The 27,441-nt window shown below is 40.6% G+C and overlaps 2 protein-coding genes across 4 annotated transcripts; one reads left to right on the forward strand and one right to left on the reverse strand.

The window, feature by feature from the left end:
- The first annotated feature begins 558 nt into the window (after nucleotides 1–558).
- map6d1 (MAP6 domain containing 1) lies at nucleotides 559–7,333 on the forward strand. The gene is made up of 3 exons (XM_041992506.1): nucleotides 559–1,836; nucleotides 2,280–2,607; nucleotides 6,394–7,333. The coding sequence occupies exons 1-3, from the start codon at nucleotides 1,298–1,300 to the stop codon at nucleotides 6,469–6,471; spliced, it is 945 nt and encodes a 314-aa protein (XP_041848440.1). The 5' UTR covers nucleotides 559–1,297; the 3' UTR covers nucleotides 6,472–7,333.
- A 247-nt stretch (nucleotides 7,334–7,580) lies between these two features.
- On the reverse strand, nucleotides 7,581–27,171 carry yeats2 (YEATS domain containing 2). Of its 3 annotated transcripts, none has more exons than XM_041992505.1 (30): nucleotides 27,011–27,171; nucleotides 26,464–26,569; nucleotides 26,253–26,350; nucleotides 26,024–26,116; nucleotides 25,704–25,937; nucleotides 25,473–25,591; nucleotides 24,414–24,575; nucleotides 22,977–23,088; nucleotides 22,650–22,694; nucleotides 22,406–22,574; nucleotides 21,620–21,862; nucleotides 21,234–21,401; nucleotides 20,302–20,387; nucleotides 19,382–19,564; nucleotides 19,051–19,279; nucleotides 18,802–18,960; nucleotides 18,397–18,521; nucleotides 17,828–17,968; nucleotides 17,116–17,298; nucleotides 15,442–15,814; nucleotides 15,182–15,316; nucleotides 14,709–14,843; nucleotides 14,125–14,275; nucleotides 13,787–13,863; nucleotides 13,602–13,681; nucleotides 12,794–12,998; nucleotides 12,045–12,280; nucleotides 11,825–11,899; nucleotides 9,871–9,944; nucleotides 7,581–9,526 (listed from the first exon to the last, which is right to left on the reverse strand). In XM_041992505.1, exons 2-30 carry the CDS (start codon nucleotides 26,561–26,563, stop codon nucleotides 9,418–9,420), a joined length of 4,299 nt encoding a protein of 1,432 aa, XP_041848439.1. In that variant the 5' UTR covers nucleotides 26,564–26,569; nucleotides 27,011–27,171; the 3' UTR covers nucleotides 7,581–9,417. The 3 variants fall into 3 exon arrangements, with proteins under 3 accessions (XP_041848439.1, XP_041848435.1, XP_041848438.1); XM_041992501.1 differs by having other exon boundaries at nucleotides 14,709–14,846; XM_041992504.1 differs by lacking the exon at nucleotides 27,011–27,171 and adding an exon at nucleotides 26,862–26,947 and having other exon boundaries at nucleotides 14,709–14,846.
- Between the last annotated feature and the right edge of the window lie 270 nt (nucleotides 27,172–27,441).

Here is a 27,441-nt window from a genome sequence, read left to right on the forward strand (position 1 = left end):
ATTGCCACAGCTAGACTGTGTGACCTTTTTTAATTTTATTTATTTGTCTTTATTTGTCACTGGGAACAAAAAACGACACAGGAAAAAAAATGCACATGAAACCATGCAAAATGACCACAAAGACAAAGATAAAAATTAACATATTTTGAGGGGGAAAAAAGCCAAAAAAAATAAACATCTGCAAAATCAGGGAAAAGGAATGGTTTGGAAGAGGTAAATAATTACCCCCCCCCCCCCCCCCCCCCCCCAAAAAAAAAAGTATTTTTATTTGACCAAAATTAGACACAAAATGTCCAAAACAGACCAGAAATAAACCCATCAAATGCTAAATGTACAGGTTTACACCCAACATTAACTTGCCACAATTAGCCTATTAAAACATCAAATGATTACAAAATCAAACTGATCATGCAAAATAATGCTCAATAACTCAAATAAGACAAAATAAGTGAAAATTTTTTAATTTTCATTTTTTTAAAAATAGATTGTTTTTCGCAAATTAAAATAAATATATAAAAATACCATAAGGCAATACAAATTGAACGATCTTGAACAATAAAGTTATTTTAAATGACGAAAAAAATTATCTTGGTATGACCATGAACAAGACCATTTATCCAAATGATTTGGGCTTTGTTTTGTGTTTTCTATGTGTCTATAGCACGAATGAGAGATTTACAGTTTTGCACCATGGGGCCATTGCTTCATATTGCGCGCATACCCACATGTTCTCCAGAAATGAGTGCGTTAAAGCTGACAGTAACACAGTGCCTTTACTGTACTCCATACTGTACGTAGGGTACTGCAACACAGTTATGTAACATCACCATTAACAGTTGGGGTACATTTTGAAGATTTGCTGAATGGAAAAAACAGCCTATAAAGAGTCTTTGGTTCAAGCTTTGAACTTCACTGTGGAGACAAAAGCGCTACCGCCGTTTCTCTTGAGTTTTGAGTAAACTCAAACTGATGCAGACACCGGGATCTGGTTGAAAGTGCGGAGAATAATTTGAGTCTGATTCCTCTGCATAGTGGAAACAGTATCCCAGACCACGTGAGAGGAATGTTCAATGACGGTTCCCGACAGACCGGCTCATCTCCGCTGGCACCCTCCTGCTGACATGGGTTCCTGGACACTCAGCTCCCCAGAAACAGACGTGGAGGGAAGGAGATACTGTCTCCGCATGTAACCTTTGTTCTTTTGCCGTTTTATCCTTTTTTCTGTTCTGTTCTTTTTTTTTTTTTTTTTTTTTTCCTTTTCTTTTCCTCTCTGTAAGTCTGACAGTTATAGTGGGGTATGGCTTGGCCGTGCATCAGCCGAGTATGTTGCCTGGCTCGCTTCTGGAATCAGTTCGACAAATCCGATCTCTCCGTCCCGCTAACTATCCAAAACTACTCGGACATCGCCGAGCAGGAAGTGCGATCCGTCACCAAACAGGTCTCCGACTCGGAGCGCGTGTCCGGGAATAACTATTCAGCCCCGGTCCCGCGTGCCAAAGGCTCCCCTCAGGCGTACACAGATGGTTCGGGGGCCCGAGGATCTTTCAGAGTACGGAAGGAGCCCAGCTACAAGCCCCGGGAGGACTACCACCCTCCCGGAGTACCTTTCCCCAGCGTTACCCAGTACAAGCAGGATTTCAAACCCTGGCCCATCCCGAGGAAGGAGAATTTCCCTTGGATTAGTAACGGAGGGAGTAATGTTTCGGACAGCCCGGTAAACAGTTGCCACGTCCAGGCGCATTCGGGAGAGAGTCGGGCTGACAGAGAGGAGCGGGGCAAGGGGCACATATGGGGGGAGCAGCAGGTGATGGAGGAGAGCAAAACCAGCTCCTACAGGTATGCGTGTTACTTGTTTCAGCACCAGGCGCTGTCCGCTCCATCTGAACTCTAGACCAGTTAAAACTGAGCTGCTGATGCCTGCAATGATGTCTGATGAGACTCGATTTATTTATAGTTCAGAGAGTTCCAAGGTCGACTCAGTTAGCATGTATGGAAAAGGGGGGTGTAGGGGTGATCAATAATTCTCTTAGACATTCTATATTAATGCAGTAAGGGGGTTCAGATATAAATATTTGATTTAGTATGCTTTCTATTTTAGGTATGAAATACATGACTCCCAGTAAAACAGATTTTAATGTTCAATATAAGAAGAGTGCACCCTTTAAATCAGTCATGAGAGATGATGCATGCAATAGACAGCAGGTCAAATTGTTGATGCAAGACATTACTTCTATGACAAGACTGGTATGAAGTTTTGCTGATGCATTTTTTTCCTCTAGGCAAGAGTACAGGCCATGGACAGGGGCAAAACCAGCCAAAAGTGCAAGGAGAAACCCCTCTGTTCAGTACTCTAGCCCAGGGACAGAGGCCACCCACATCCCACGTGAGACCAGCTACCAGGCTGCCTACAGCGGGGAGGTTAGTAGGTCCATAAGCATGCATCAGGGGGAAAACATTTTCCCATCTGCTGCCTCCAACATACAACCTCCCCCTGTTGTTCGCCACACCCCTACTGCCCCACAAACCGGCAGCTTACCAATCCCCTCCAGCCTCCAGCAAAGTATCCTGCCTGAGAGGACTGAGCCCAGTGGAACAACCAAGGGAGAGGTAAGGACATACTCTCATGGAACTGCCTCTTTGATTTTATGGTTTTTAACACGCTGTAGGTTCTTAAGACTTGATAGGAAGAGCTACAGGTTTAAACTGCTGCTTGCTCCTTCTGAAAGTCATCTTCACTCATGTCCCAGGTGGCCTGTTGCTGTTGGGGCATCTCAGAAAAAGTGATACAGCATTCTGTCCCTAAGCAGCTCAAAGTGACCCAGCTGTTTAAAACAGGCCATGTGCTCTGTTAGGTAACACTGCTGGTGCTACACTCATTACTCTGACCTGAATAAAACAGGGTTGATGAGAAAAGTAAATGATTAAGTCTTTCAACTGTTGTCTATTTTACTGGGAACATTACTTGACATCTGCCTAACAAATATTTATAATCAAAGCCACTTGAAATACTTTATCACTTAATTCCATTAGTTATTTTTGACATTTAGAGGGAGAGACTTCCAATTATACCATGAAAGAAATCTGTGCCCCTTTATACCATGTAATCAAACATATTTCTTAAAAAGTTAAGCTTCATGTAAACTCAGATTGGTAGTATTTTGCCTCATTGTTAGGTGGTCATTTCCCACTCTTAAGAACTTTCAGACTTTACATTGTCTGCTGTGTTACATTAATAAATACTCACAAAGCACATGCACTCTTAAATGAAGCAAACATAAATAGTAGTTCAGATTATTCAAACAATTAATTCAGGAATTATTTATTTCTTTATTTTTCATCCACTTCAAAGTCTAAATTTTGCATTGTGTGTGTGTGTGTGTGTGTGTGTGTGTGTGTGTGTGTGTGTGTGTGTGTGTGTGTGTGTGTGTGTGTGTGTGTTTTCCCGGCCAGTTTACATAAACAATACATAAGAAAATAAAGTTTAAATGAAGACAGTATAAAGGCAACTAACAGTAACCAGCATATTTTTATCCTGAAGAAGCAGAAAAATGACATTAAATATTCACACAATTATATTTTTTTGCCCCAGATTTGTGCTCAGAGACAAAAAAAGAAAAAAAAAATCCACACACACAAACACACAAACAGAACATAAAGACACAGCTTTACTATACAATCGGAGATATAAAGCAAAACGAACCACAGCAAAGTGTTAGGATTTGCTGTGGAAGCTGAGAAGTCATCAGATTGGTTAAGCAATCAGATGTGAGGATAAACCAGTGGAGGAAACCTATTTCCACTTCTTTCTCTCCTCTACCTGGTTGCTATGTTATTGTTGTCTTGCTAGCTTGTCTAACAGTTAACAAAACCTTTTTTCGGGAATCTCCAGAGGTTTAGTGGCATCCCTTTTCCCCACCCAACCCTCTCAGCACCATCTGCCAACACAGAGCTGGGGCTGTTCTGACTGGACCGGATCAGGTATTTTGTGTTGCAACAGCTGCTCCAATAATCCAATAGGTAGCCTATCAGGGAAGAAAGACTAAGAAATGTGCTTTTTGTTGTGCACTCTCTTTAGTCTACTCGGGAAGGAATGATTAATGAATAGGAGTAAAATAAGATAACTCTTTGCTTATTTGCATAATTTTGTCCTAACAATTTTGTTATAACATGTCCTGCTCTGTGAAGCTGTTTTGTCCCTCAGAATCCAGTGTGATGATGGAGGTCATGAAGTGAAAGATGTCAATGACAGGACACAGACTCTAATAATAATGCTGACCCACTTCATTGCACATAGAGTTAAAAAGGATGTGCTGCTAATGGTGTGCAGGAGCGCTACAGTGAATATTTTTCTTACACACTGCATGTATATTGTGTATTTGTAAATGTTCAATCATTTCATCACTCAGTCCGACTGTAGCAAAAACTGATCTGGCAGCAGATCAAGTTGATCTGAGATAATCCAGCACTGCCCACTCACTGCCGACTCATTACTGACTCTCCAGTCCCCTGCAGAGGTGTCTGACTAAGCATTACACATCCCACTCCAGCATGCATTACACAGGGTCATGGTATGTTGGGCTGGTGCTGGTGCGTAAGGACTTCTTATATTTGGATAGAACTGTTATGTGCATGCTACATAACGGCAAAGCTACTATATTCAATATGAAATGGCTGGGTCTCAAATTTGCTGTTAAAATAAAATAAATCTGCTCTTGATTACAATGGAGAGAGCAGCCATACAGGTCTAATTATTGTTCAGATCAATTAGTAAAACTGTGTGCTCTTCCATTCAGAACAGATAGAGCCAACTCAGAATTTAAAACAACTAACTTTTAATGATGAAGAAGCTGTATTTCCTTGAACTCTCCAAACTTGCAAACCTAATTTGAGGCATGCTAGTGAGAGGCAGAGAGAAAGGACCTCTGTTAAACCTAAAACCCAGCTGGTTTGGATTAAATGTGTGCACAGTTCGTGCGTGTTAGGAATCAAGCCCGGCAACACAAGGCAAACAGATTTGGGAACACGGGCTGTATAATCTGCGGTGTGTGTCAGGGATGAACAAGACAAAACAGCTGACTGAGGAGCACTTTTCACATGCAGATAGAAAACTTCAGCAGGAGCTGTTGAGACAAATTTTTAGTTGATTCATTGTCAGCTTAAAGGCTGCAGCCCCCCTGAGATTATGTAATGGTGCCATGTTTTCTTATGGCAGTGACACAGATAGACTGAGTGATGATGGAAATGCTGCTCACAATGGTTTAAAACTGCATAAAGAGGATTAGATCGCCTGCTGGGACAATGCATCCTGAAATCCACTTTCCTGTTACCTCCTTTTACCCATTTCTCTCTTGCGCTCCAGTTAACCAGGAGCGAGGACGGGGGGAGTCACACAGGCCTGAGCTGGGATCTGGTTTTCTACTCTAGGGGCCTCATTTATAAAATGAGTTACAATCAGTTTTGGTTTGACGTAGGAATGCTTGTATCTCTCCATTCTTTCATTTGAAGCTCATTCCCATTCCCACGCTGCCAGGCACCACAGAGACAGAGTCCTGTGCCAAACTGGCAGGGCTTAAAGCCTGGGAAAAGATTGTATTAAGAGCAGAACAGAGGCTAGAGACGGATAAGGGAAAAAAGAATGGGAAAAGATAAAGTGAGAGGAACAAGATGCACCTTGTGATAGACAGGTGATGGCAAACGAGAGAGAAAAGGAAGTGGGGGAGGAGGGAAGAGTGCATCATTTGATGGATTATCTGTTCAAGTGCAATGTTGCACCGGGTTGCAGTCTTGTTTGGCACCAATCTAATTTAGGAGAGAGGCAGACCTCTTTGCTACACAGAGCAGAAAAGACTGAGTGTGTGTGTGTGCAGGGTGAAGGTGAATACACTTGCACACCAATCTAACTTGCTGTACAACCTCTACTACTTCCTCTGCCCCCCCACAGTGCACTGAAGTCAAACTCAGAGGGTGGTGTGGGATCCACAAGCTTACAATCCTTTCAAAGACTTGTGCTAATTGCCTGATAAAAATCTCTATACTTCACGGATAATTACTGAAATATTTAGGCTCATTCTCATTGACTGATCCATAAAAGTAACTCTACAAAGAAGAGAAACTCGTCAGCTTCTCTGTTAGTCGTCAGACCAGATAGATTCTGGCTGGGCTTTGAGAACAGCTTTCATCAGCAGAACAGCACTAAAAAGGAAATGCTAACACAGTCAAGGCTGCTTGTGCCCTGACAGCAGACATGATGCTTTGTGATAGCACTGTCCAGCTAGTCTCCTCGCATTTCATGGGTCCAGTAAGAGTACCACTGTTGCTGCCCTTCATTTCATCTCTGACCGTCTTAAAACCTGCTGCTATACCTCACTTTGTGTCTCTCCATTCCTTTTTTAGGAGCATCTGGTGCGGACCAAACTCCCCCCGAACCCTTCTGCTGTATTTCAAAGTGGATCAAGGGTCTTCAACATCTGACAGCTGCGACGATTCTTCCTCATTCCACCTCAGTTGGTTTAAAATTTCCGGAATCAGCAGGGGAATGTTTCCAGTCCATTCCACAACACGAGAATCTATGCAAGGGAATGTATTGTTGTGAACCTTGTAGAGCTGCAGCTCTGTATCCCTAGTGGAGATACAGACACCCCCACCCCAACCCACACACCCACCCTTTTACACTTCTCTCTGTCCCCTGTTGCTATGGAAACGGATATGCATGTAACAGAATAGTTAAGAGACAAGCTCTTTTTTTGTTTTATTTGGTTATAGATGCACAAGAAACTGGCTGCTGTGTGTGTTTGTGTGTGTGCCTGCTGGTTTGTCCTTTATTGTACACAACGTTGTCTGCACCAATGATAAGTGTTTGCTTAGCGTGATATTATGCCCTATGGTGTTAGTAGAAGTCTGCTTGAAAATAATTTAACTCCTTAGTATTCAGTTAGTTTACTATTTTGAGAAACCTACTGTTTGGTCTCTTTTTGTAAATCTGTTGTTAAAGAAAAAGAACAATTATATCATGTAGGCAGAAATACAATAAAAGATTACTAGCATTACTAGCTCTTAGCACTTTCACACGCCTACCTTTCCTTTATTTTTCAATAGTATGACATTGATTCTAATTTTAAAGTATTTTGTGAGTTTTGGTCTTGATTGTATAGAGATACTGACAGTTCTGTCAAATGCATATATATATATATATATATATATATATGTACATCTTCAACCATATATTTCTTAAATAATCCATTTCTTCTTTCCTAGCCTAGTAGTGAATTGAACAGATGAAACGTTTAATACTGCTGCATATCTGAGATTTTTGAGTAAACAGCTTTAATATGGACTATTTTGTAGACAGCAGTTCTGACAATTATTGTTGCCAGGAGAGTTGGACAATTACACAGAAAGAACTGATTTTGTATCTGTAGATGTCAGAGCCAAAAATCTCAACATAAAACATTTAAAATAAACATACTGTTTGTAAAGTATATCAAGTCAGAACAGGTCCTGCAATAATAACTTGTTTGGTACACTAAAGAACATTTTTCCTGACTGGGTTTATTTAAAAAACAAACAAACAGAATTCTGGCTTCCAAGAAGCATTTTTCTGATTTTATTATAAGAATATTATTATTTTATTTTTGGTTTGCATTGAAAAATGACAACACAATGTTCAGGTATCTTGTACACCAATTTGATTTGGTTCGACAGACGAAACCACATCATAGCCCAAACATATTCACTTGTTCAACCATCCACACATTAACATAAAGTTCCATGTTACACTTACTTACCAATACAACATCATCTCATTTGCATCAAATGACAGAACACATAACAAGCACTCACTTTACATTAAATTTCACTGACTTTAGTGGGCACAACATCCTGTATCCACACTCATATGAACATGTTCACTACTGTTAGGATATCACTGTTGGCAGCTGTTGACATTAAATTAAAAAGAACTAAAAAAAAAAAAAAGAAAAAAAATATATAAACAGTACTTGGAAACGGATACTGGTCATATTCACCAATCAGCCTCAACATAAATATGACCAGCCTAATACTTGGTAGGTCTACATCATGCAGCCAAAAAGGTATGGACCACGGGGACACAAACACAGGAGCACTGAAAGATGTGAAAGATGTAATCAGCCTACTCCTTCTTTCTTGTAGGTTCCATTCTGAGGCTGCCATGGATCAGGTTTGTTCATGTGCATCCGATAGAGATGCTTGATTATACTGAGCTTAAAGGATTTTGAAGGCTGTGTTGACAGCTTGGGCCCCCTTGTTGTGTTCCTTTCTCTGCAACATTGATTAAGTGGCAGTATGTGTCTCCACATAATGGCCAGGACCAAAGGTTTCTAAAAGCATTGGTTTGTAACAAGATTATCAATGCCATTCATGTAACCCTTTAGTGGATTTAATGTTGTGGCTGGTTGATGTACATGATATAATTAAGGTTGTCAAACAAAGCATTTAAAAGCACTTCAAAGGGCTGCAAGACTTGTTCGCAAAAGACATCACAAATAAATATTAAAAGACTGTGCCTTGAATTCACAATAACTGATTTAGTACACTATGACCTGTGTCTTGCTGGTCAGACAAGGGATTTTCAACAAATGTAATTAAGATCTCAGTGATATAACTGGCTGCAAGTTTAAAAGAATAAAAAAGTCACCTCTTGTGAAGATCCATAGAGTTGCTTCCTGCAAGTTTGTATTACAATAATCCTAATTACACCTGCTGGGTAACACTGAAATACATAGAAAGATGACGGTACTGATGATCCCTGGTTGTCATGGCAACAACACCTTTGGAAGTGCCTCTTGGATTGCTTTGCCTGGGGTACCCACTATTAGAATACTCAAATAATCATTAGTGTTTCCAAATTGCTGTAAATTAGTAGACTTGCCTCAGATAAACTGACTCTGAATTGTAGAGACTCAGCAGCAGGATGTAGACAGAACAGCTGTCAGATGTCGTTATCCAGACTTACAAGTCACTCATGCTTCATTTTTCCAATAAGCTGGTGTCTGGCAGTAAACACGTAAATGTTAAAATAATCTTGTTATGTGGTACAAAAGGGTGTGTGAGCCTCTCTACTTCAAACAATGTGAGCCCCGTGATGCAAATTCTCTTGAAATAATAGGAGCAAAACGTGACAATACACCCACAGCATTAAAACTTTGTTCCTTTGCTGCTTAACAGCTGCTTCAAGAAGCAATCTGAGCCATTCTGCAATCAAGTTAATTAATACAGTACATTAGTTATTACTGCACAACCTGAGGCAATAGGACTACATGTGTGTGTAGAGCCGTCACTTCTAAAAGAACCAAGTCTCTTTGTCACGGCCAGTGGTTCAGATGTCACCATCACTCCAAGCGTCTCAGTTACTAGTCAACTTCCAAATCTTGTTTGACCTCAGTTGTCCTTAATCAGGTAGCCCATGTGTGTGTTGGTGAGGAAGTCACAGGTGGGAATGCTACTGACTGCCTGATGGATATTCATGGCTGTGATCTCTCTCGGAGCCCTAAAAATCAGGGTAATACACAGAATGTTAATACTTTGGTTATTACAAAACATGCAGAAAGATAATATATGGTTGTTTTTTTTTAGGCTTTTTCATTGCAGACCACAAGGGCTCCATCTAGATGGTCTTTATTTAATTTTATTCTATGACCTAAACAACCGATGCTGCTGTTAATTATGATGTTAAAGTATTCAATAGTTATTATGAAATATTAGAAGTCAATCAGTGTGACAAGCTGGTGGGCTGGACAAGTTCTAGATATAATTATCAAAGTGGAAATTGGAGCACTAAGCAGTGTGCATGTTCAGAAGGGAAAAAATGTGGGGGCAAAAAAAAAAACTGACCTGATCGGAGGGGATTTGGCATAGGCCCCAGCCAGAGCTTCCCTCAGGATGTCATTGGCAAACTGTTCTGTAGCCTGCAGTAAAGACATATAGAGTCATCATTACTCACGACAGCCCACCATCATCCTCAGAACACAAATGAAACGCATGATGATGTATGAGAGTATATTGTTAATAGAGAAACCCATGAATCTACATTACACAGTGTGTTTCCATTTATAAATCAGAATCAACTCTAAGTTGGCGTACGAGAGGAAGAGCCGTGCCTCGCCCATATGGTGGCTATAAAAGGTCAGGTGAATACCTTTGATAAATATTCACTGATATCGTTTTCATGATGGCTCAGGAGAGGAAAAGAGAGAAGAAAGAATTTTTTGGAATGCGAGATTGAAATCCTGTTGGACCACGTTGCAAAAAGTAAAAAGGTTTTATTTGGTGGGAACAGCATGAGCATCACCAATGCTAGAAAGCAGAAGAGGAAAGGATTATCCAGAGGTAAAAAAAAAAAAAAAGACGTCAGACAATAAAGTGGAAAAAAGGGCATTGCTTGTCACAGGAGTGTGCACGGCAAAAGTGGAGGAAGGGGAACACCCCAGCTCATCCCCACAAGCTAGCAGGGATAATTGGCAAGTTTCTCCCGAATGGGGTTGTGACAGAGGCAGAGGGCGACACAGACATGCCAGAGGCACCTGAAGATGCAGGTAATCTATTCCTTTGTTTCAAATTATAAAATGAACATATACAGACACAACTAAGATGTCACCGGCACCTGTTTACATAGCGTTAAACGTCTGCAGACATCACAGAGGTCCAAGAGGCAGCTGGAACCGGCCAGTCATCATCGTGAGCCAATAAGTAGTAAAATCCGTTCCTGAAGCCCACCCACTCCGGAGTTATGCATGTGCCATGGCTTCCAGCAATGCCAGACAAGCCATTTTGCATATTTACAAATTAACTCCCATCTCCCCTCAGTAGGCTGGGTGGCTGTTCATCTCAAGCTCCATAAGAGAACAGTCCTAGGAACAGCTAAGATACTGCATAAAGATGTCTGATGTTTCTCCAGGTATCTGTTGGAGTCACTTCTCTGGCGTGGGAGACACGGTCCCCAGTGCTCTGATGACCACTGGTACTACGGTTTCCTTCACGTTCCAGGTTTTCTCCAGCTCTTCTGTGAGTCCTTGGTATTTCTCCAGTTTCTCATGTTCCTTTTTCCTGATATTTCCATCGTTGGGGATGCTACATCGATCACTACGGCTTTCCTTTGCTGTTTATCTATGATTACAATGTTCAGATGGATGGACACCACCATTTTAATTGATCTGTATCTGGAAGTCCTACAGGATCTTAGCCCTCTCGTTCTCCACCACCTTGGGAGGTGTTTCCTATTGTGACCTAGAGGTCTCCAGTCCATATTCTGCACCAGTGTTTCTGTACACTATGCTGGCTACTTGGACATGGTGTTTCATGTATTCTTTGCCTGCTAGTATCTGCACCCTGCTGTGAGGTGCTGGATTGTGCATGACAGTTGAGGCTTTTCAATCATTTTTAACATTATCTTAAGTAAAATCGGTGAATTTGGGTAGTTCCCAATCATATACAGGGCAGAAACCCGAGATAAGGCAGCGTGATACACACTGGGTTGTTTGGCTTGCGCCATTTCTGTTTCTCAGCATGTGGCCAATATAAAATTTACAGAGATTTATTATACACCCTCATTGATCGGACAATAAACTCAAGAAAAAAGTAATGAAGCGAGGCACACAGAACTTTGCAGCACCTTGAGGGGGCGAACGTGACCTGGTGGGTGCTTGTTGCTGTAATGTTTAAGTGTTAGCTAAAGTAAGCGGGTCATGTGTGCTACAGTGGTTTGTTTATTTTCTGTTCTGTTTCATCTCACTGCCCAGATAGAGGATTATATCAACTAAAATGAAAAGACTAAAACAAACATACATACCTTCAGAATCATTGCTTCAATGACTGGAGCAAAGACATTCTTCTCCACTTCCACTGGCTGAAAGGTTACCCCAATCTGGAAGAGACAGAAGGGTAATCATATGACAATGAGAGATGTAGCTACTTCATCTACTAAAAGCAGAAAGTAACAGAACATTATTAGTTAAATGTATCAGCTGTCCCAACATCCCCACTCCCACAAACCCAGAGATGTTCCTGACCTGCTGAGCTGCTTCACTGACAAACTGGGAGGATGGACAGGGTCCCAGGAAGAACTTTGGCTCTGCGTCTGTTTCTTGTTCCTCCTCTTTGACCTTCAGTTTCTGGCAGGGAGGTGTCACGGTGACAATGTCGATTATTTCATCATCTGCCTCCTCGGGCTCAGTCTTCAGTAGGGCTTGCATTTGCTCCAGACGCAGTACCAGCTCCTCACAGCTGCTCAGTGTGGACGGACACTCTGAGGAGAGATGTATATATAACACAGCATTCAAGTGGGCAGCAGCAAAGCACAAACAGCTAATGCATTTGTTTAAAGCAAAAACAAATTAAAGGCTCGTTTTACCAGTTCAATAATTTGACAATTATAAATCAACATATTTGTGCAACACAGGGGGAGACGAGCACAACAAAAAGACTAATTATTGTGCTGTCTGGCTCAGGCGAGTGACTCATTGAGCTAAGCAGCCGTCCTTCACCTTTTAGTGACAAAAGACAGAATTAATGAGAACTCACTATGAATAGAAGTGCGGCTGAACAAAAAGCAACGAGGCTGCATACTTGCCGCCCTCACATACAACTGGACAGCAAACAATACTGGATCAAGTGGTAAGTACAGAAGCAATACACCCACACATGCATAGCTGAAGAGGAAATATTGATCCACTGTAAGCTGCTGAAAACAAAGAGTGAAATAGCAAAAACAAGCAGAGTCTCTCTGCTCTAAAAAATGCAAACATTGGAATTAACTCACCGGGCTCATTATCTATTTGTGTGAGGATGTCTTCGATGGACTCGTCATCATTCTTGTGTTGGGGCTCAGGGTCGGGTGGTGTGTAGCCCCTTTGTCGGCACCACTGCACCACCTCTCTGGTCTTTGGGGGTGTGAGGGCCTGCAGGCGGGGTGATCGGTCCAAAACGTCCTGGACAACCCGCTTCACTGCCACCGCTCGCTGAAGCTTCACAGAGAAACAAAATCTATTAAGTGAAGCGCCAATAAAACCTCCTTAGATTGACACAGTTTAAAATGTTTTCTCAGTAATATTCAGCAATCTGCGACTTGATTTCAGCTCTGTTCTCCAAGTAAATCAGATACATGTAGGTATAAATATCCACATCTAGGCTTGTATGGCTACAGCCATAGAAAAAAAAGGAAAACAGACACAGGCTGGCCTGTATGAGCTATTGATGAACCCATTAAAAGAGATGACCAGGCAGAGACATACATCTGACCTGAGAGAAAGACTTTAGGCAAGCAGAAAGCTGGTGGAGTAGGATGCAGCTCAAAGACAGATTACACAGATAACAAAAGTGCACACGCTGCATATTATCACTGACATTATAGATGCCCTATACTTGGAAACTGGGGAGAAACTGCAAGTAAGAGGGTGCTGCTTTCTTGCTCAGGTGAGCTTAAATTAAATATTAAACTGAGGGAACAGTTCTGCATTTATGAACCTGCTAAGATCGCTGACACAAGACCATTAAAACAGTTGCATGATTTAAAAAGACATTACTGAATAAGATCTTTTTGATCAGGAGCACACAAACGGACAAGTTACCTCTGATGCTCTGCGCTTGCCAATATTCCAAGAATAATACTGTTCTGTTGAGGAGGCACAAAATGGATGGGAGTCTTCAGCTAAACCAAAAGATGAAGACAATCAACATCTTGACAAAAACCTGTGTATAAACTTTTGGTGCAATTTTCAAACATGAAGATAACCTCAACGGTGTGCTTACTTACTCTTATCTGGCACAATCAGAGGGAACTTTTTGACAACAGCTGTCAGCAGCTGCATCATTGTTTCTATGTGCTCAGTGCTGAGGAAAAAAAAAGACAACTGTTAAGTTTACAGTGTGGAAAACATTCACTGAGAAGACAGGAGGAGAAGTTTTCTCTGAAATCTCATTAATAAACTTGTAGTAATGTGATAATTTACTTCTTTAGCTGACAACTGGGGCCAGCTAAAGTTAAAACTGTTGATTTTCTTCTAAACAAATATTGAATCTAATTTACAATACAAATGATTATGTGTGTGCACGGCAAGCAACAGAAGTATCACAGCTCTTCCTTGTTCTTACTTAATGAGGTCGTGTGCCGAGTTATCTGCACACTGCTCCTGCTTGACTGTAGTAGCTGCAGGGGCAACGTGGGCAGAGGTGGGAGCAGGAGCAGTCACCGGGGGGGATGGAGCTGCTGTGACAGCTGTACCAGCACCTGGTTCTGTTTTAACTATGGCAACAGATTGACAACAGACAAGCAAATATGGGAGGAAGATCAGTTTTAACGAATCACATTCTATTCTTTTACATTGGGGATGGGAGGTGGGTGATATTGTGACATGAAGGTAAAAGGAAGCACTATATCTAGGGATGTCATTATGGACCAGGCAAGTTTTTTTCTTACTAATATTTTATTACATTTTATCGGATAAAAATTATCATTTCAACACAATTAACATGTGTAAAATATTAAGATTATATTATTCTGTAATTAAAATGTGTTAATTTGATAACATAAGGTATATAAAAATGTTTCCATTTGTGGTCAATGCTAGTAATTATAGCTCATGCTGACAACACACACACACACAAAAAAAAAAAAAAAAAAAAAAATAGAAGTGTAATAGAGGAGAGAGGCTGGAGTGAGAATGAACCCCTCTCACCTTGTGCCAAAGGCAGGGCAAGGGAGGGGGGGACCTGGCTGGCAGGACTTGGGGAAGCTCCAGCTCCAGCTGCTCCATGGGTTGTGGAAGAGGAGGAGTAGGAGGATGGAGTACTGGAGACTGGGCCTTTAGACACTACTATACAGAGAAAATACACACCTTGATGGATCAATGGCCCATTAAGTAAACATGCCTTACAGCTGAATGAAAAATGAGAGGGGAGGATGGGCATAAAGTAGTTTCCACAGAAAGATGAGAATGTGATATGCTCAAATAAATCACTCTAAAGTAATTTGCATTTAAAAAATAAACTCAGTTCCCAACAACAGAATATAGCTGTGAACTAATGTAGTTTTTCTAATAAAAGTTATATGATAATGCTGTAAAATATGTTTTTCAATAATATAAAATGCTTTCAATGCAGTGGAACGTTTTACCCTTCAGCATTTGTCTGTTTGTAAAAGACACCATACCTTTTCCGACAGGCATAAAAATGGTCTGCAGTCCACCAGACCCAGCGCCAACGCCCAGCTGCTTGAGCTGGTTGGCAGGAATGGTCAAAACTGTCTGTTGAGAGCTGGAACCTGCAGAATGGATCTTCAGCATACCTGGACAAAAACATAGTGCATTCTATATAGCGAGAAGTTTAAGGCTGAACCTTTGCTATGTACGAGTATTTGCACATTCAAGATTGTTTTTAACAGGTGAATGTAGGAGGTTTCTTTCTGCCTACCTGACAATGAAGCACATGTCTTCCCTCCTCCAGCTGCCACACTACTGACTAATGATGCTGCAGAAACTAATGATGTGCCGCTGCTTTTTGGCACACCCACCACAGTGCCCACCCCTGCTCCTTTGGACATGCTGATGACAGGCATATTGGTGATTCCCTTTGCAACCGTCACCACAGCCCCAGTTGAGCCTACAGCACTCTTTGCTATTGTTGCAGAGCTGCCTGCTCCTTTGACCAATGAGGCCACAGCTGTCTTCGACAAACTGCTGGTGGCGGCAGCGCTGGCGTTCTTGGCTGCACTGATTACTGCTGCTTGGTTGGCTGCCATAAGAAGCGAAGGGTGTTGAGAGGCAGATTTCCCACCATCAGCAGCCTGCATGAACAAAGAATCATATATGTCAACAAGAAAAATAAAATGAAACGCTCAACTTTTTCAACATATTTCATGTCATTCAACTGTGCACTGGAAATTCACAAACGTGCTGATGTTCAAACAACAAATGGAGTTAGTACACTGTTTTTCATGACAGACAACCACAAGGTATCAAAATGAGTTGCTGCCAGTGAGATGGCAGGCTGCGCAGAGATGAGACAGGCGATTAGAAACTGGCATCCTCATTTTTTTTTTTTTTTTTTGCTGTAGATTTAAAGATGCTGGTCATAGTTTAAACCTTAAGTAATTTTACAATGTTGGTAGAAGTCCTCACAATATTGATCTACATGAGGTGTACACTGCCAACAGGAAGGTCTCGTCACATTGTAAAGGTTTTGTAATATACTTTCCCATCACATTCATGTAGAATTGAGCTGAAGAGGGTCCAGACTGAAATCTTGCAGGGTGCGGGAAGACCTTTGGAAATTTATTTACACAATGGTTTTTAAAAAGTATAACATGGGCTGAGGCATGTTTACAGTTAATAACTTTTCTTTAATCCACCCATGTTTTATTTACCAGTCCCATGCCACTCTCAGGAACGAGCTGTGCAGATCAGGTTACTAGTTTTAAGGAATTTTCAAACATAAAAGAGTTGCTTTCTCTCACAAAGTCTTTACAAATAGCTGTTCCCCCTAAACATCAGAGTCCTTCTATACTTTAGAAACTACAGTATATACAGATTTGTTTTTGTTTGTTTGAGCCTCTAGGAAGTGTTTTTGTGTTTATATCCCTCCACATAATGAATTATTCCAACTAAGACTGAGGCTGGCCATCTGACAAGGGCTCTTTAAACACTATCTTAATTCTCTCAGCTCTTTTTCACAGATACATCATCAACTTTACTTCTGCACTTAATAATAAATAACTCCTGTTTTATATGTTATGTTGCTGCTGTAACAGAAAGCATAATTTCATTTTTGTCAGTTATGACATATTTAAAAACATACAACTATTTGCTAAATGGAAATGTGTTGCGGGCTCAAAAAACAAACAAACAAATTTTTAATCTTTAAAAAAAAAAAAAAACAGCTACCAGTAGTCAACCAGCTACTTCTGTCATTGAGAAATATCAATTTCTTTAGCTTAAACTTCCCCTAAAACTGATTAAACTGTTTAAGCAAATTATTATGAATAAATGAAACTCCATTATAAAAATACTGTTATTTTCAAAAAGGTTTAAGAGAACAGCTGTTAGCTGTAATAAAGGAGAAATAAGAAATGAGGACAGCATAACTAGCCTGTTGTTGATTGGATGTTGCTGCAGTGCTGACAGGGGTGGAGCTGGCAGCGGTGATGACTCCCCCCGTCATCCTCAATGTGGTGGTACCAGGCTTGGACATGTGGCCAGCTGCTGCTGCTGTTACTGTCTTAACAGAGCCATCAGACAGCTTTAGCTGTGCCCCCTGTGAGCTGGCCACCACCTGTCAGAGACACAAAAGGAATAGTGTTGATAGAAGTGCTGATTAGGACTGCAGCTAATGACTATTCTGATGGTCAATTAGTCACTGACTATTAAAACGACCAGTCGATAATGCATCTCATAATTATTAAATGGCTCCTATTTCACTTTCAGCTTTGAAATCTTGCATGAGGTTGTTATGTAAGTCCGACGTTCCTCCTCTTTAAATGTTCAAGCATTGCAGACGTACTTTCGTGGTATGCAAGGTTCAATTTACAAATGGCATTTTGTTCCCTGGTAGGCCGCCAAATTTTTCCCTCTATCAAAACTGTCCTGGAAGACCCTTTCTAAAATTTAACTGCAGCACTGACCAGATCTGAGTATTTCCAGCTCCTAACTTCTACTAAACTAGAGTGCATTTGTGGAACAGTTAAAAAAAAAACAAACAAACAAAAAAAAAAAAAAATCAAACATTTATCAAAACAAATCAGAATTCTACACTACAGATGCTGCTGCAAAGTCCTGACCTCAGACAAGTTCCCTGTACTCACATGAGCCAGGATGGCCGCCTTTTGTCCAGCAGTCACCCGGATAGCTTGCTGGGTAGCAGATGAGGGAGATGATGTTGAATGACCTGCTGAACTCCCCTGCTTTCCTGATCCCTGTGCTGGCTGGCCCACCAGAAATGTGCCCTGGTAAAAAAAAAAAAAAACAAAAAAAAAAACAAAACAAAACAAGACCATAACAAAAGAGGGGAGAGGAATCTATTACATTAAAATGCAAAGTCAGTGGGGATGTAATAGCATTTATACACCAGTCCTAAAACTGAAGTTATCACGTCATTTTGCTATATGTAGATTTCCAACATCTGCAACGTTCAATGCACTTTTACACTGGATGGGAAATTTGTATTGTATTTAACAAAAAAAATGATGTAGGGCAGCTTTAGTTGGTCAGCATGTTTTTGGAATGAGGGAGGAAAGTGTAGTGGAATTTGATCTGTAGACCTTGTTGCTGTAAAGCAACAGCACTAATCATGGGACATTTAACAGATAAATTTTATACTAGAGTTCGAACTTGTGTACAGTTTGATGTTACAGAACAAGAAGTGTCTACCCACCTGTGGGGTCTGTTTAAGGATGTAAGATGTATATGAGAGGTTGGAAGGCAGACTGCTTGAAGAGGAGGAGGAGGAGTTCTGAGCGCCTCCTGTACCTGCTGATGAGCTGCTCTGGGACTGCTGACCTAGATTACAGACAGGCACAGGAACATTAATCTCAAATCAGATAAAGAATTTTGTTTTTCTTTATTTCACATTTTCACAAAGTCTCAGTAGTATCAAATAAGTAAAATCATAAAACGAAAACTAGTCCAACTACTGTGAAGCAGTCCACATGGAACCAAATAAAGAAATAAATATGTCTAAACCTAAAAATGTCTGACAACCACGAACTATGTGTCATAAGGAATATCATCAAATGCTCCCAGGATGTCTAACAATATTAAAACATGTTTTATGTCTCACTTGCACTGGAGGCCCGGAGGATGGCTCCCTGTGGGATGAGAAGCAGCTTTCCCTTCCCCGATGGGTTCTTACTGTTAGTGGTCAGGTAGAGCTTTGTACCAGGAGGCAAATTGGCAAGGTTGGCCAGGTTGTTTGCAGGGAGCTGAAGAGTTGCCATCACTAAACAAGAATATACAGAAGGCATGAAACTTAACTAATGCCACAGCATGACTATGCCGTGTGTGTGTGTTTGTTTGTGTGAACTCTGACCTCCACTCTTGCCACCCGAGCCACCAGCTGCCTTGGCACCAGCCTGCTGACCAGAGATGCCGCTGGTCCCACTCACAATGGCTTTAGCGACTCCCTGAGCCAAAACCTGTTTACCACCCATCACCTTAGAGACAGAAGTGTTGCCCTTGGCAACCAGAATCTGTCCACTACTGATAGCAACTTGTTTGACTGAAGATTGAAGTGTTGAGCTAACAGGAATACCCAACATCTACAAAGAAGACAAGCCCAATTAAGTTTATTTATTATTAACTTTTGAAGGTAAATATCACTGAGTTATTGGTATGATTAAGTATATTCAAGAAAGTCTCACCTTGCCGGTTGTTGACCCTGTGGCGCCTCCGGCCTGTTTCTGGGCTGACATGGAGATCATGTGACCTCCCTTCACTGCGACATACTGAGCTGCTGTAGCAGCAGGTTGCTGCTGGCTGGTTACTGCGGAAACCATCTGCTGTTGCTGTGTTGTAACTTCCCCGGGCTCTTGCTTGATAATAACCTGCACATAAAAATATGGAGAGAGGGACTTTAAGAATGGCCTTGCTGCCTTGAAACCAAAATGTTGCTAATAATGCAGCTGTGATATGTTATAAAAAAAATACCTTTTAGTTAAGAAATAAATTAAAATACACAAACATAAGTTATTAATATGATATTAATGAGGATCTGGTTATTCTTTTTCAGCAACTTACTCAGAGAGGAGCATCAAGCAATATTTTGCTTAAAACTGATTTCTGAAAATCTGCATCATCATTAATTCATCACAAATGTTTTTACAATTCTCATATGCCCCATCTCCTGTGGCTTTTAATAAGATAACAGATGTCAGATGTTTACAGTAGATCACCACAGAACCAAAGCCAATGAGAGCATCAGAGGCGTAAAAGGAACATTTTCGGTGCAATCATATTAAATTCTTTGTGAAAAGTGAAGAGACAATGAGCATGTGGGAGTGGGATCATTTTACAGCATGCTATTGGAAAATTTTGTGTGAAACTGAATAGTGTAGCTCTCCCTGCAAAGCAGCACACACATCTTGGGATAGATGTCCTATTTAAAAAGCAGCTAAGGCATTCACATCGGCTGAAGATAGCACCCCGGCCAACTATTAATATCATACTGCTTTATTAAAGATAAGGATGCTAAAGACTACATTCACAGCTGGAGGACAGCTCGGTAAAAAGAAATGTTTTAGCTCATAAGAATTCATGTCTGAGGATGGCTTTGCCAACTTACTTTCACCCCAGACGAGAGTAAGGTGCCAGTGTGAACTTTAGGTGCTGGAGAGCGAGTACCTTGAGCCTGTTTGGCAGATGGGCTTCCTGTAAAATAAGTCACAAGCAAAACACAGAAAGTCAGGGAATAGATGAATGAGCTGAAAAATGCCATGCAGTTTTTATCAACCTCTCCACACAACTGTGGAACAAGGTGACGGTTTTGTGTCAGGGCTACTCAATGTGGGAGTTAAAATCAAAATTTAACTGCAGTGTATGTACAAGTAGAGCTGAGTACTGCTGAAGTTTGTTCCAGACACACTGCATTACAAAATAAATATTATCCTAGGTTTGGTGAATCAGCCTCAACACCCACATCAGCCTCATCAGTGTGTGAAACACCATTTATCAGCACTTCAATCCTGCACCAGATCTGATTAAGCTGTGCACAAAAACATGGTGTAAAGCAAGCAGATGATCCAGATGTGGGGAGGTGTATACAACAGCTGATTCAGGAAACCCGTGCTTCATGATGTAGTGACGCACACGTCAGGAGTGCTTTTGTTTCATCCGGCAGTAGCCTGTCATTTTTTGCAGACAAGTTAAATTTCAGAAGAAAAAAAAGTTTGTCTGCAAAAAACAGTTATACCATAGTTTTGAAGAAATATACATGAAACACATCAGTCACCATGGTTACCAACAATGATGGTTCACCATATGTCACAGTTTAACTGTGTAAAATCAAAGGTGACAAAAAGGAGGGAAAAACAACAGGAAAAAACAAGACTGGCTATGAAAATAGAAAACAACAATTTGTAGATATTGTTCTATTTAAATGTATTTTCCTCACAACCTTTTTTATGCTTTATGTGTTTAGCTCAGACACTGATTCCCAATTTTTTTGCATGTCCACATCCAATTTGAAGCAGCATTTTGACCCTATGAGCTATGTACCTGCGGAGGCAGCAGATGTGGGAGCCATGCCGACCACCTGGCCAGGTTTGTCAACTATAATATAAGGATTGTTGAGAACAGAGGAAGAGCTCTGCTTGCTGTGGACAGGGGTGGAGGTTGTGGGTGTTCGGGGCAGTGGAGAGTGGCTTGGGGTGGATATGGGTGAACCTGTGGGTGAGAAAATACACCAGCTCTCAGATGAATAAATCCTTTTGGGGATGTTAATAAAAATGTGAAGTTTATTATTTACACAACAGGCTGAAAAGAGATTTCTATATTAATAGTTTTCTTATTTCAGTTAACATAATTAAATTTCTCAAATGTTATAGGAAAGTCAATAAAAAAAACAAAACAAAAAAAAAAAAAAAAAAAAAGGAAAACCTTACCTGAAACTATTTTACAGCTCATGGTAATGGGCTGGAATGATTTCCCAGGAGACTCAGCAGGACTGGGCGGCTGTCCTTGTGGGACTATTTTACAGCTTGCTGTGATGGGCTGGAAAGCAGAATTGCCATGGGAACCAAGAGTGACCCTGTCACCAGCTTTGGGACGAGTTGGAGTGCGGTCACCAGTGGTGAGCCCTGAACTATGAGCGCCTGCAGGCCTTCCAGTCTCTGCTTTGATGAACCCTGAAGACAGGAAGGGAAATTACAGTAAAAAACTCTCCCAACTTCAGCTGGAGTTGGCACAAAGTTACACATGTGATAGTGTTATCAGTTCCATTCTAACGTTTAAGATAATGCAATCCATTTAACAAAGACTCAGGTATAAATCAAAAATGTCTCAGTCTGGTATTCAAGTAGAAAATGAGCATCTGTTGGTTAATAAAACTGAAACTGTGTAAATATACTTTCTTAAAAAGGGGTAGGCTACTATAGTCCCAAGAACGACAGTCCTGCAAGTTTTAGGTGTTTTTCAGTTTCAAATTAATTAGTTACTGTGCAGAACGTGATAAGCTGTTGGATTCATTTCATTTGAATCAGTTGTGTTCAAAACCATATGTAATAGCTAAACTTCATCAATAAGAAATCAAACATGAGAGAGCAATTTAAAGAATAAAGATGAAAAACACAAAACAAATCCCTCAAAAACAGTCGGGTATATACAGCAGCAGTGCTAAAATAGCCATTTTCATGTTATATTAAAATGATAATTAATTTGTGTTGGTGTACCTTTGTCAACACCAGAGTCAAGTGAGACCGGGGAAGTAGATTGTCCGTAAGTCTGGGTTAGGGATGAGGACGACACAGGGCTGGCAACTCTGTAAGTCACCTTAGAGGACGATGGCTTAGGGATGTAATTTTCCCCAAGAGAATCCCTATGAAGCTCCACGTCAACCACCTGAAATAAATAAAGCTTTCAGAGTAAAGTTCTGTGAAGTCATAGCAAGAAACAAATCAGATATTTATAACTTACTGTTTCTGCTCCAAGTGTCTGCAGTCCTGTGTATGTTCTGTCCAGCTGCAGGAAAATATGAAGTTACACAATAAATGTGTCGAACAACAATCTCCAACTATATTACAAATTTCCCAAACTGCTGGTTTTGTTTTGTTCCAGCTAGAAATGTGACATGATCCTTTTAGTTTTTTGCCATTTCCACATGCTAAACAGTTCATTTGTCATGAGCGTATTTACCATTGGGAAAGTTATAAATAAATGTTAATGGACCAATCAGATTGTCCGTTTCTCTGTTGGAAGAGGAAAGCAACCTGAATAATGATGTGGTTTATAATGAGATCTGACCTTTAACTGGTGGATGATGTCAATACGCTTGTTGCGAGGGTCTTTGAAGTGGATCTGGATCCTAACAGGGAACTCTCCCCAACCCCGACGTGTTAAATGAAAGGGAGGCTCACTGAAAAGACACATTCCAATGAAACATCATTAGAATACAAATATAAATTGGCTCACAAAGTCTTTAAGAAAGCTCTTTATGTTTTCAGACTAGTAATGGAAGTAAAAATCTCTTCAAATCAATTACTTGAAGGACTCTCATCTCTTTCAAGCCCTTTGAAGCTTCAGGTTTTCAGCTAAATCTACAGATCCGGCTCTGCAGCCCTGCATGTTAATGGCATGTGTATGTGCCTAGATAGTATATATCTATTCAGTTCACCATGTAAGCAAAGCTCTTTCTGACTTTTATTTATCCCCTCATCTATATTCAGCGTGCACTGAGATTCAGCAGAGGGCATCAGGCCTGTATAAGGTTCACTGAGAAGAAGACCTGAGTCAGTCATGGGCAGCTTATGAGCTGCTGCAACAGCATCATGAGCACTTTTTCAGCCCAGGATAAGGAGTGCTGGCTGATGAAAGAAATCATTTATGCAAAAGCCTTAGGCAAACTTAAATCACAAAACATTCTTAATAGTATAATATCCAGAACTTTAAAATCGGGATTTTAAAGCCACAAGTTTTGTTACTTCCAGAAGATTCCAAAATTAACTGTGCAAAACTTGTTTACACACCTTGGTGGTTTGGGCGAAGGTAGAGCAGAATTCAAATAAAAGGTAGGGCCACAGTTAGTCAAGTTGGTGTTCTTTTATAGTCTGACTCACTGCACTACACATGACGTCAACAAATGACATGTGTGGAGACTGTAAATAACATTTTTTTAAAAATAAAGATTAAGCAAAAGCAATGATCACTTCTAAAGACACATTGAGTTTTACAATGAGACGAGAATGAAAGAGCTGCATTGAACATGCACAAGGGGGCACTGTTCATTAAAAGATTTCCTCAACATTATATTTACTAACTCAACAAACTGATTTTGAACTTAGAAGTTGACCTGAAAGTCATAAATCATGTGGCAGTTGTTGATGAAGACTGCCTCTTTTACGCAACTATTTTCTAGAATTGTTTTCTTGCTCCCTTCAGTGGTGTTCAGAAAGAACATCACTGACCAAACGGGCAAATTATTGACTTAGAACAATATAAGGTTACAAGTAAGTATTTTGTCTATGGGCAACACAAGACTATGAGAGAACAAATTTACTGGAACAAGTTTGTCCCTACCTGTCTGATTTCTACTGTTGCCTCAGGTAACCACACAAAACAGCAACCAAGTGCTGACTTTTGTAACACGAGGAGGAGTGCTTCCTGTCTCTAATAATGTGTGCATGACTGATCAGTGTTTATGGACTCTGTTTTGAATATGCAGAAAACCATACAGGCACAAACCTGACTTCGACTAGATCGTTGGGCTTGTAGCTGGGATGCAAAAAGAACCAGACTTTCTTCACAAAGTGGTTGATACTTGGTTCTCTCCTGGAACCTCTGACGTACACCATCCACTTGTGGGTAGATTGATCATTCTCTTCCCGCTTATCCGGGGGAATGTACCTGTAAGCAGGAAACAGGAAAAATAGCCAGAGGCAGTGGTGATTTAGACCCGGTGAACATTAAGAATAACATTAAGAATAACATTAAGAGATAAAGTGGTTGGAGGCGGTTAGAGGAGGAGGAGTTAAATTCTGTACGAGTAGCAAAACAAGCACAGATGAAAGGGAGGGGGGAGGATGACTACATACATACACTGCTTTTTGTTTTTCTGAAACCTCTGAATAAAACTGGGAAGAATGGGAGACTAAGGGAAGAGTGTGTTGCATGGGTCACAGCAAACATTCAGTTAAAACACACAACTGATAACAAGCTACATTTAAATATTTCAGCAAAATTTTCCAAAACTGGTAAAGAAAATTTGTAATTAACTGTCCAAAAACGTGTCATAATATGAGAAATGCAGGAAATATCTTCATTTAGCCCTTTCAAACAGCTAGTGTACACAACATAAACAGCTCTTGTCAATCAAGCATCCAAGTGTACACACAGTCTTCATCTCACACTGCATAAAGCTGTCTCAGTAAACTGTCAGTTATCTGGATCGCTGGCCTAGGGGAAAAAGTAATTAAGTAAAAAAGTACTTTCACCATTTATCAAGACTGGGCTTGTAGCAAAACTGAATGGTGGCTCAACTCTTGAGAGAACTCTTGCACAAGACCAGCTGAACTTTGTAAGAACCACTACCATTCAGTTTTATTATTCATCTTGTCTTTTGAATTTAAATTGATACCGATTATTACTCATTTTTAACCCTATTCAAGAGATAATTTAATAATTAATAAATCATTTCTTGACAGGCTCTCAACCTCTAAATTGGAAAGACTGGCTCCACAACACACTGAGTGAGAGAGATGAAAGAGTAAGGAGAATTGATGCTTTGCTTGTTCGGTTTCATACTTGGACACATTCCCCACAACAATAGTCTTCTTTGCGTAGAGTCTAGAGGCTTCATCTCCAGTAGAGTGGTAGGTGACTCTCTGCTCCGCTGCCATGGATGATGGCACACCAAATGTATCCTACAATAAAGAAAATGAAAGCACACTGGGCTTGATTAAGAGTAAAAAGATAATACCACTTTTCAGGCTTCAAATGATTATTGACCCTGACTTCTCAGTGAGGTGAACTCACTTTGCCAGTGTTGCGTCCTGGTCTGCGCTCCTGCCTGCTACTGTCCTCTTTCCATGAACCCTCTCCATTTCTCTCAGTACTATCTTCTTGTTGTGATAGAGACTCAGACTCTGAGTGGACCAGAGAGGGAGTCTCAGAGCCCTGGTTGAGTGGAGAAGAGGAACGAGATGGGGACTCCAAGAACCGGCGGATGGCTGGATGGTTCAATACGGCAGGGTCACTCTTGGAGGCATGCTAAGATAGAGGAAGCATTATCAGCTGCAGCAATAACACAACACCACAGCTGACAGCTATATGTGTCCAATCATATGGGATTATACCTCAGGGAGCTTTGTCATTCCAGCATTGGCATAGTAATTGGCCACTATGCATGCCCTTAGCTTGTCCATCATCCTTCTGGCTTCATTAAGACGCTGCAAAACAATGAAGAAACAATAAACAAACATACACTGCTCAAGTATAAACAAATTCTGCAATGGAAGTTCCAAAGCATTAGAGTGTCTTCTGCATTATGGGTACAAAAAGGTCAAAAATAGATTATTTAAATACCTGACTTATCACGTCTATCTCATGCTCCTTGTTCTTCATTTCCAAAGAAAATTGCTCCCTTATGATGGCTTCAATTTTTTGTACTGTTTCCTCTCGAGCTGGCAAAATGGCAAAAGATTAATAACATATAATAAAGATCAGGAATAACTATTGGGTTTTACCAAAACATGCAAAGTAGGTGTGTGGGCAGAGGCTCAGTGTAATAACTTACCATTATGTTCAGCTGTTTTATTTCTCTTACTATTTTGGACCAGCGAGATATCATCATAATCAGGATCATTATCTTCTATTTTCCTTTTTATTCCTGACATGGTTGCCTGTAAATAAGGACATTTTCGGTGGGGAATTCATGTTATAGTTAACCCTAGCTAGCTGCTTTCAAACGCCGATAGCCAGGTGGGATGGTACTTAGCAAAGAATTAGCTGCTTAACAGTTAAGTTACAAGATACAGTTATTCTCGGTGCCTTAAGCTAGCTTTAGCATGAATTAGCCAACAAGGTTGCAAGACTGTCTTCACCCACCATTGTGGTTTTAAACTGTATGTCAGTTATTTAAAAACAGAAGCGATCTCAGCCTATTATAGTTTATTAAAGGCAACTGTACTTTACCCCACAACCTCTATATTAGATAAATCCGTGCCTGTCGTTCGCTCAGCCGGCAGCACTACCACGTTAGCGACTATCCTTGTTTGCTTATTCGGCTAACGTTAGCATACCTTTGGAGATACCGTTTGAAACTGTATGAAATGCAGACTTACTGGTGTGACCTGTGTTGTAGAGTTACTTTTCTTAGAAAAGTGCGTATTTTAACTCAACGTGAACATATCCTTGCTGTATTCCCCGAAAACTCGTAGATTGTAAATTGCTAAATCTCAAGCTGTACAACTATGCTAAGTAATAGTTGACAGTTAGCCTTGCAATTCCCCGAAATGGCCACCAGGAACCACTGTTTTACTAAATCTGTGGGGCTGAGTAATTTATCTCTTTTTATATTTGGCTCAAACGGAAAAGGAAGTGTTTTTATTATAGTTTTAAAATGTGATGACAAGAAATTGTCTAACTAGCCAAACAAGTCGTTCAGAAAGAAGAGTGGAGGTAGTATGTCAAGCTGTTGCATAACTGGAATATAACTGGAAACACTTCCTTCCATAATGACCAAACAATACACAAGAATTCACCAGGTATTTAC

Source organism: Melanotaenia boesemani, chromosome 8 (genome assembly GCF_017639745.1).
Source record: "Melanotaenia boesemani isolate fMelBoe1 chromosome 8, fMelBoe1.pri, whole genome shotgun sequence".
Classification (NCBI taxonomy): domain Eukaryota; kingdom Metazoa; phylum Chordata; class Actinopteri; order Atheriniformes; family Melanotaeniidae; genus Melanotaenia; species Melanotaenia boesemani.

Coding starts and splice junctions, on each gene's coding strand:
- map6d1 (XM_041992506.1), top strand. CDS start 1,298: ATGGCTTGGCCGTGCATCAGCCGAGTATGTTGCCTGGCTCGCTTCTGG. Junction 1,837..2,279: donor AGCAAAACCAGCTCCTACAG/GTATGCGTGTTA, acceptor TTTTTCCTCTAG/GCAAGAGTACAGGCCATGGA. Junction 2,608..6,393: donor GTGGAACAACCAAGGGAGAG/GTAAGGACATAC, acceptor TTCCTTTTTTAG/GAGCATCTGGTGCGGACCAA.
- yeats2 (XM_041992501.1), bottom strand. CDS start 26,563: ATGTCAGGAATAAAAAGGAAAATAGAAGATAATGATCCTGATTATGAT. Junction 12,999..13,601: donor GCAAGCGCAGAGCATCAGAG/GTAACTTGTCCG, acceptor TTCTCTGTGAAG/CTTCAGCGAGCGGTGGCAGT. Junction 9,527..9,870: donor GCCAAATCCCCTCCGATCAG/GTCAGTTTTTTT, acceptor CCTGATTTTTAG/GGCTCCGAGAGAGATCACAG.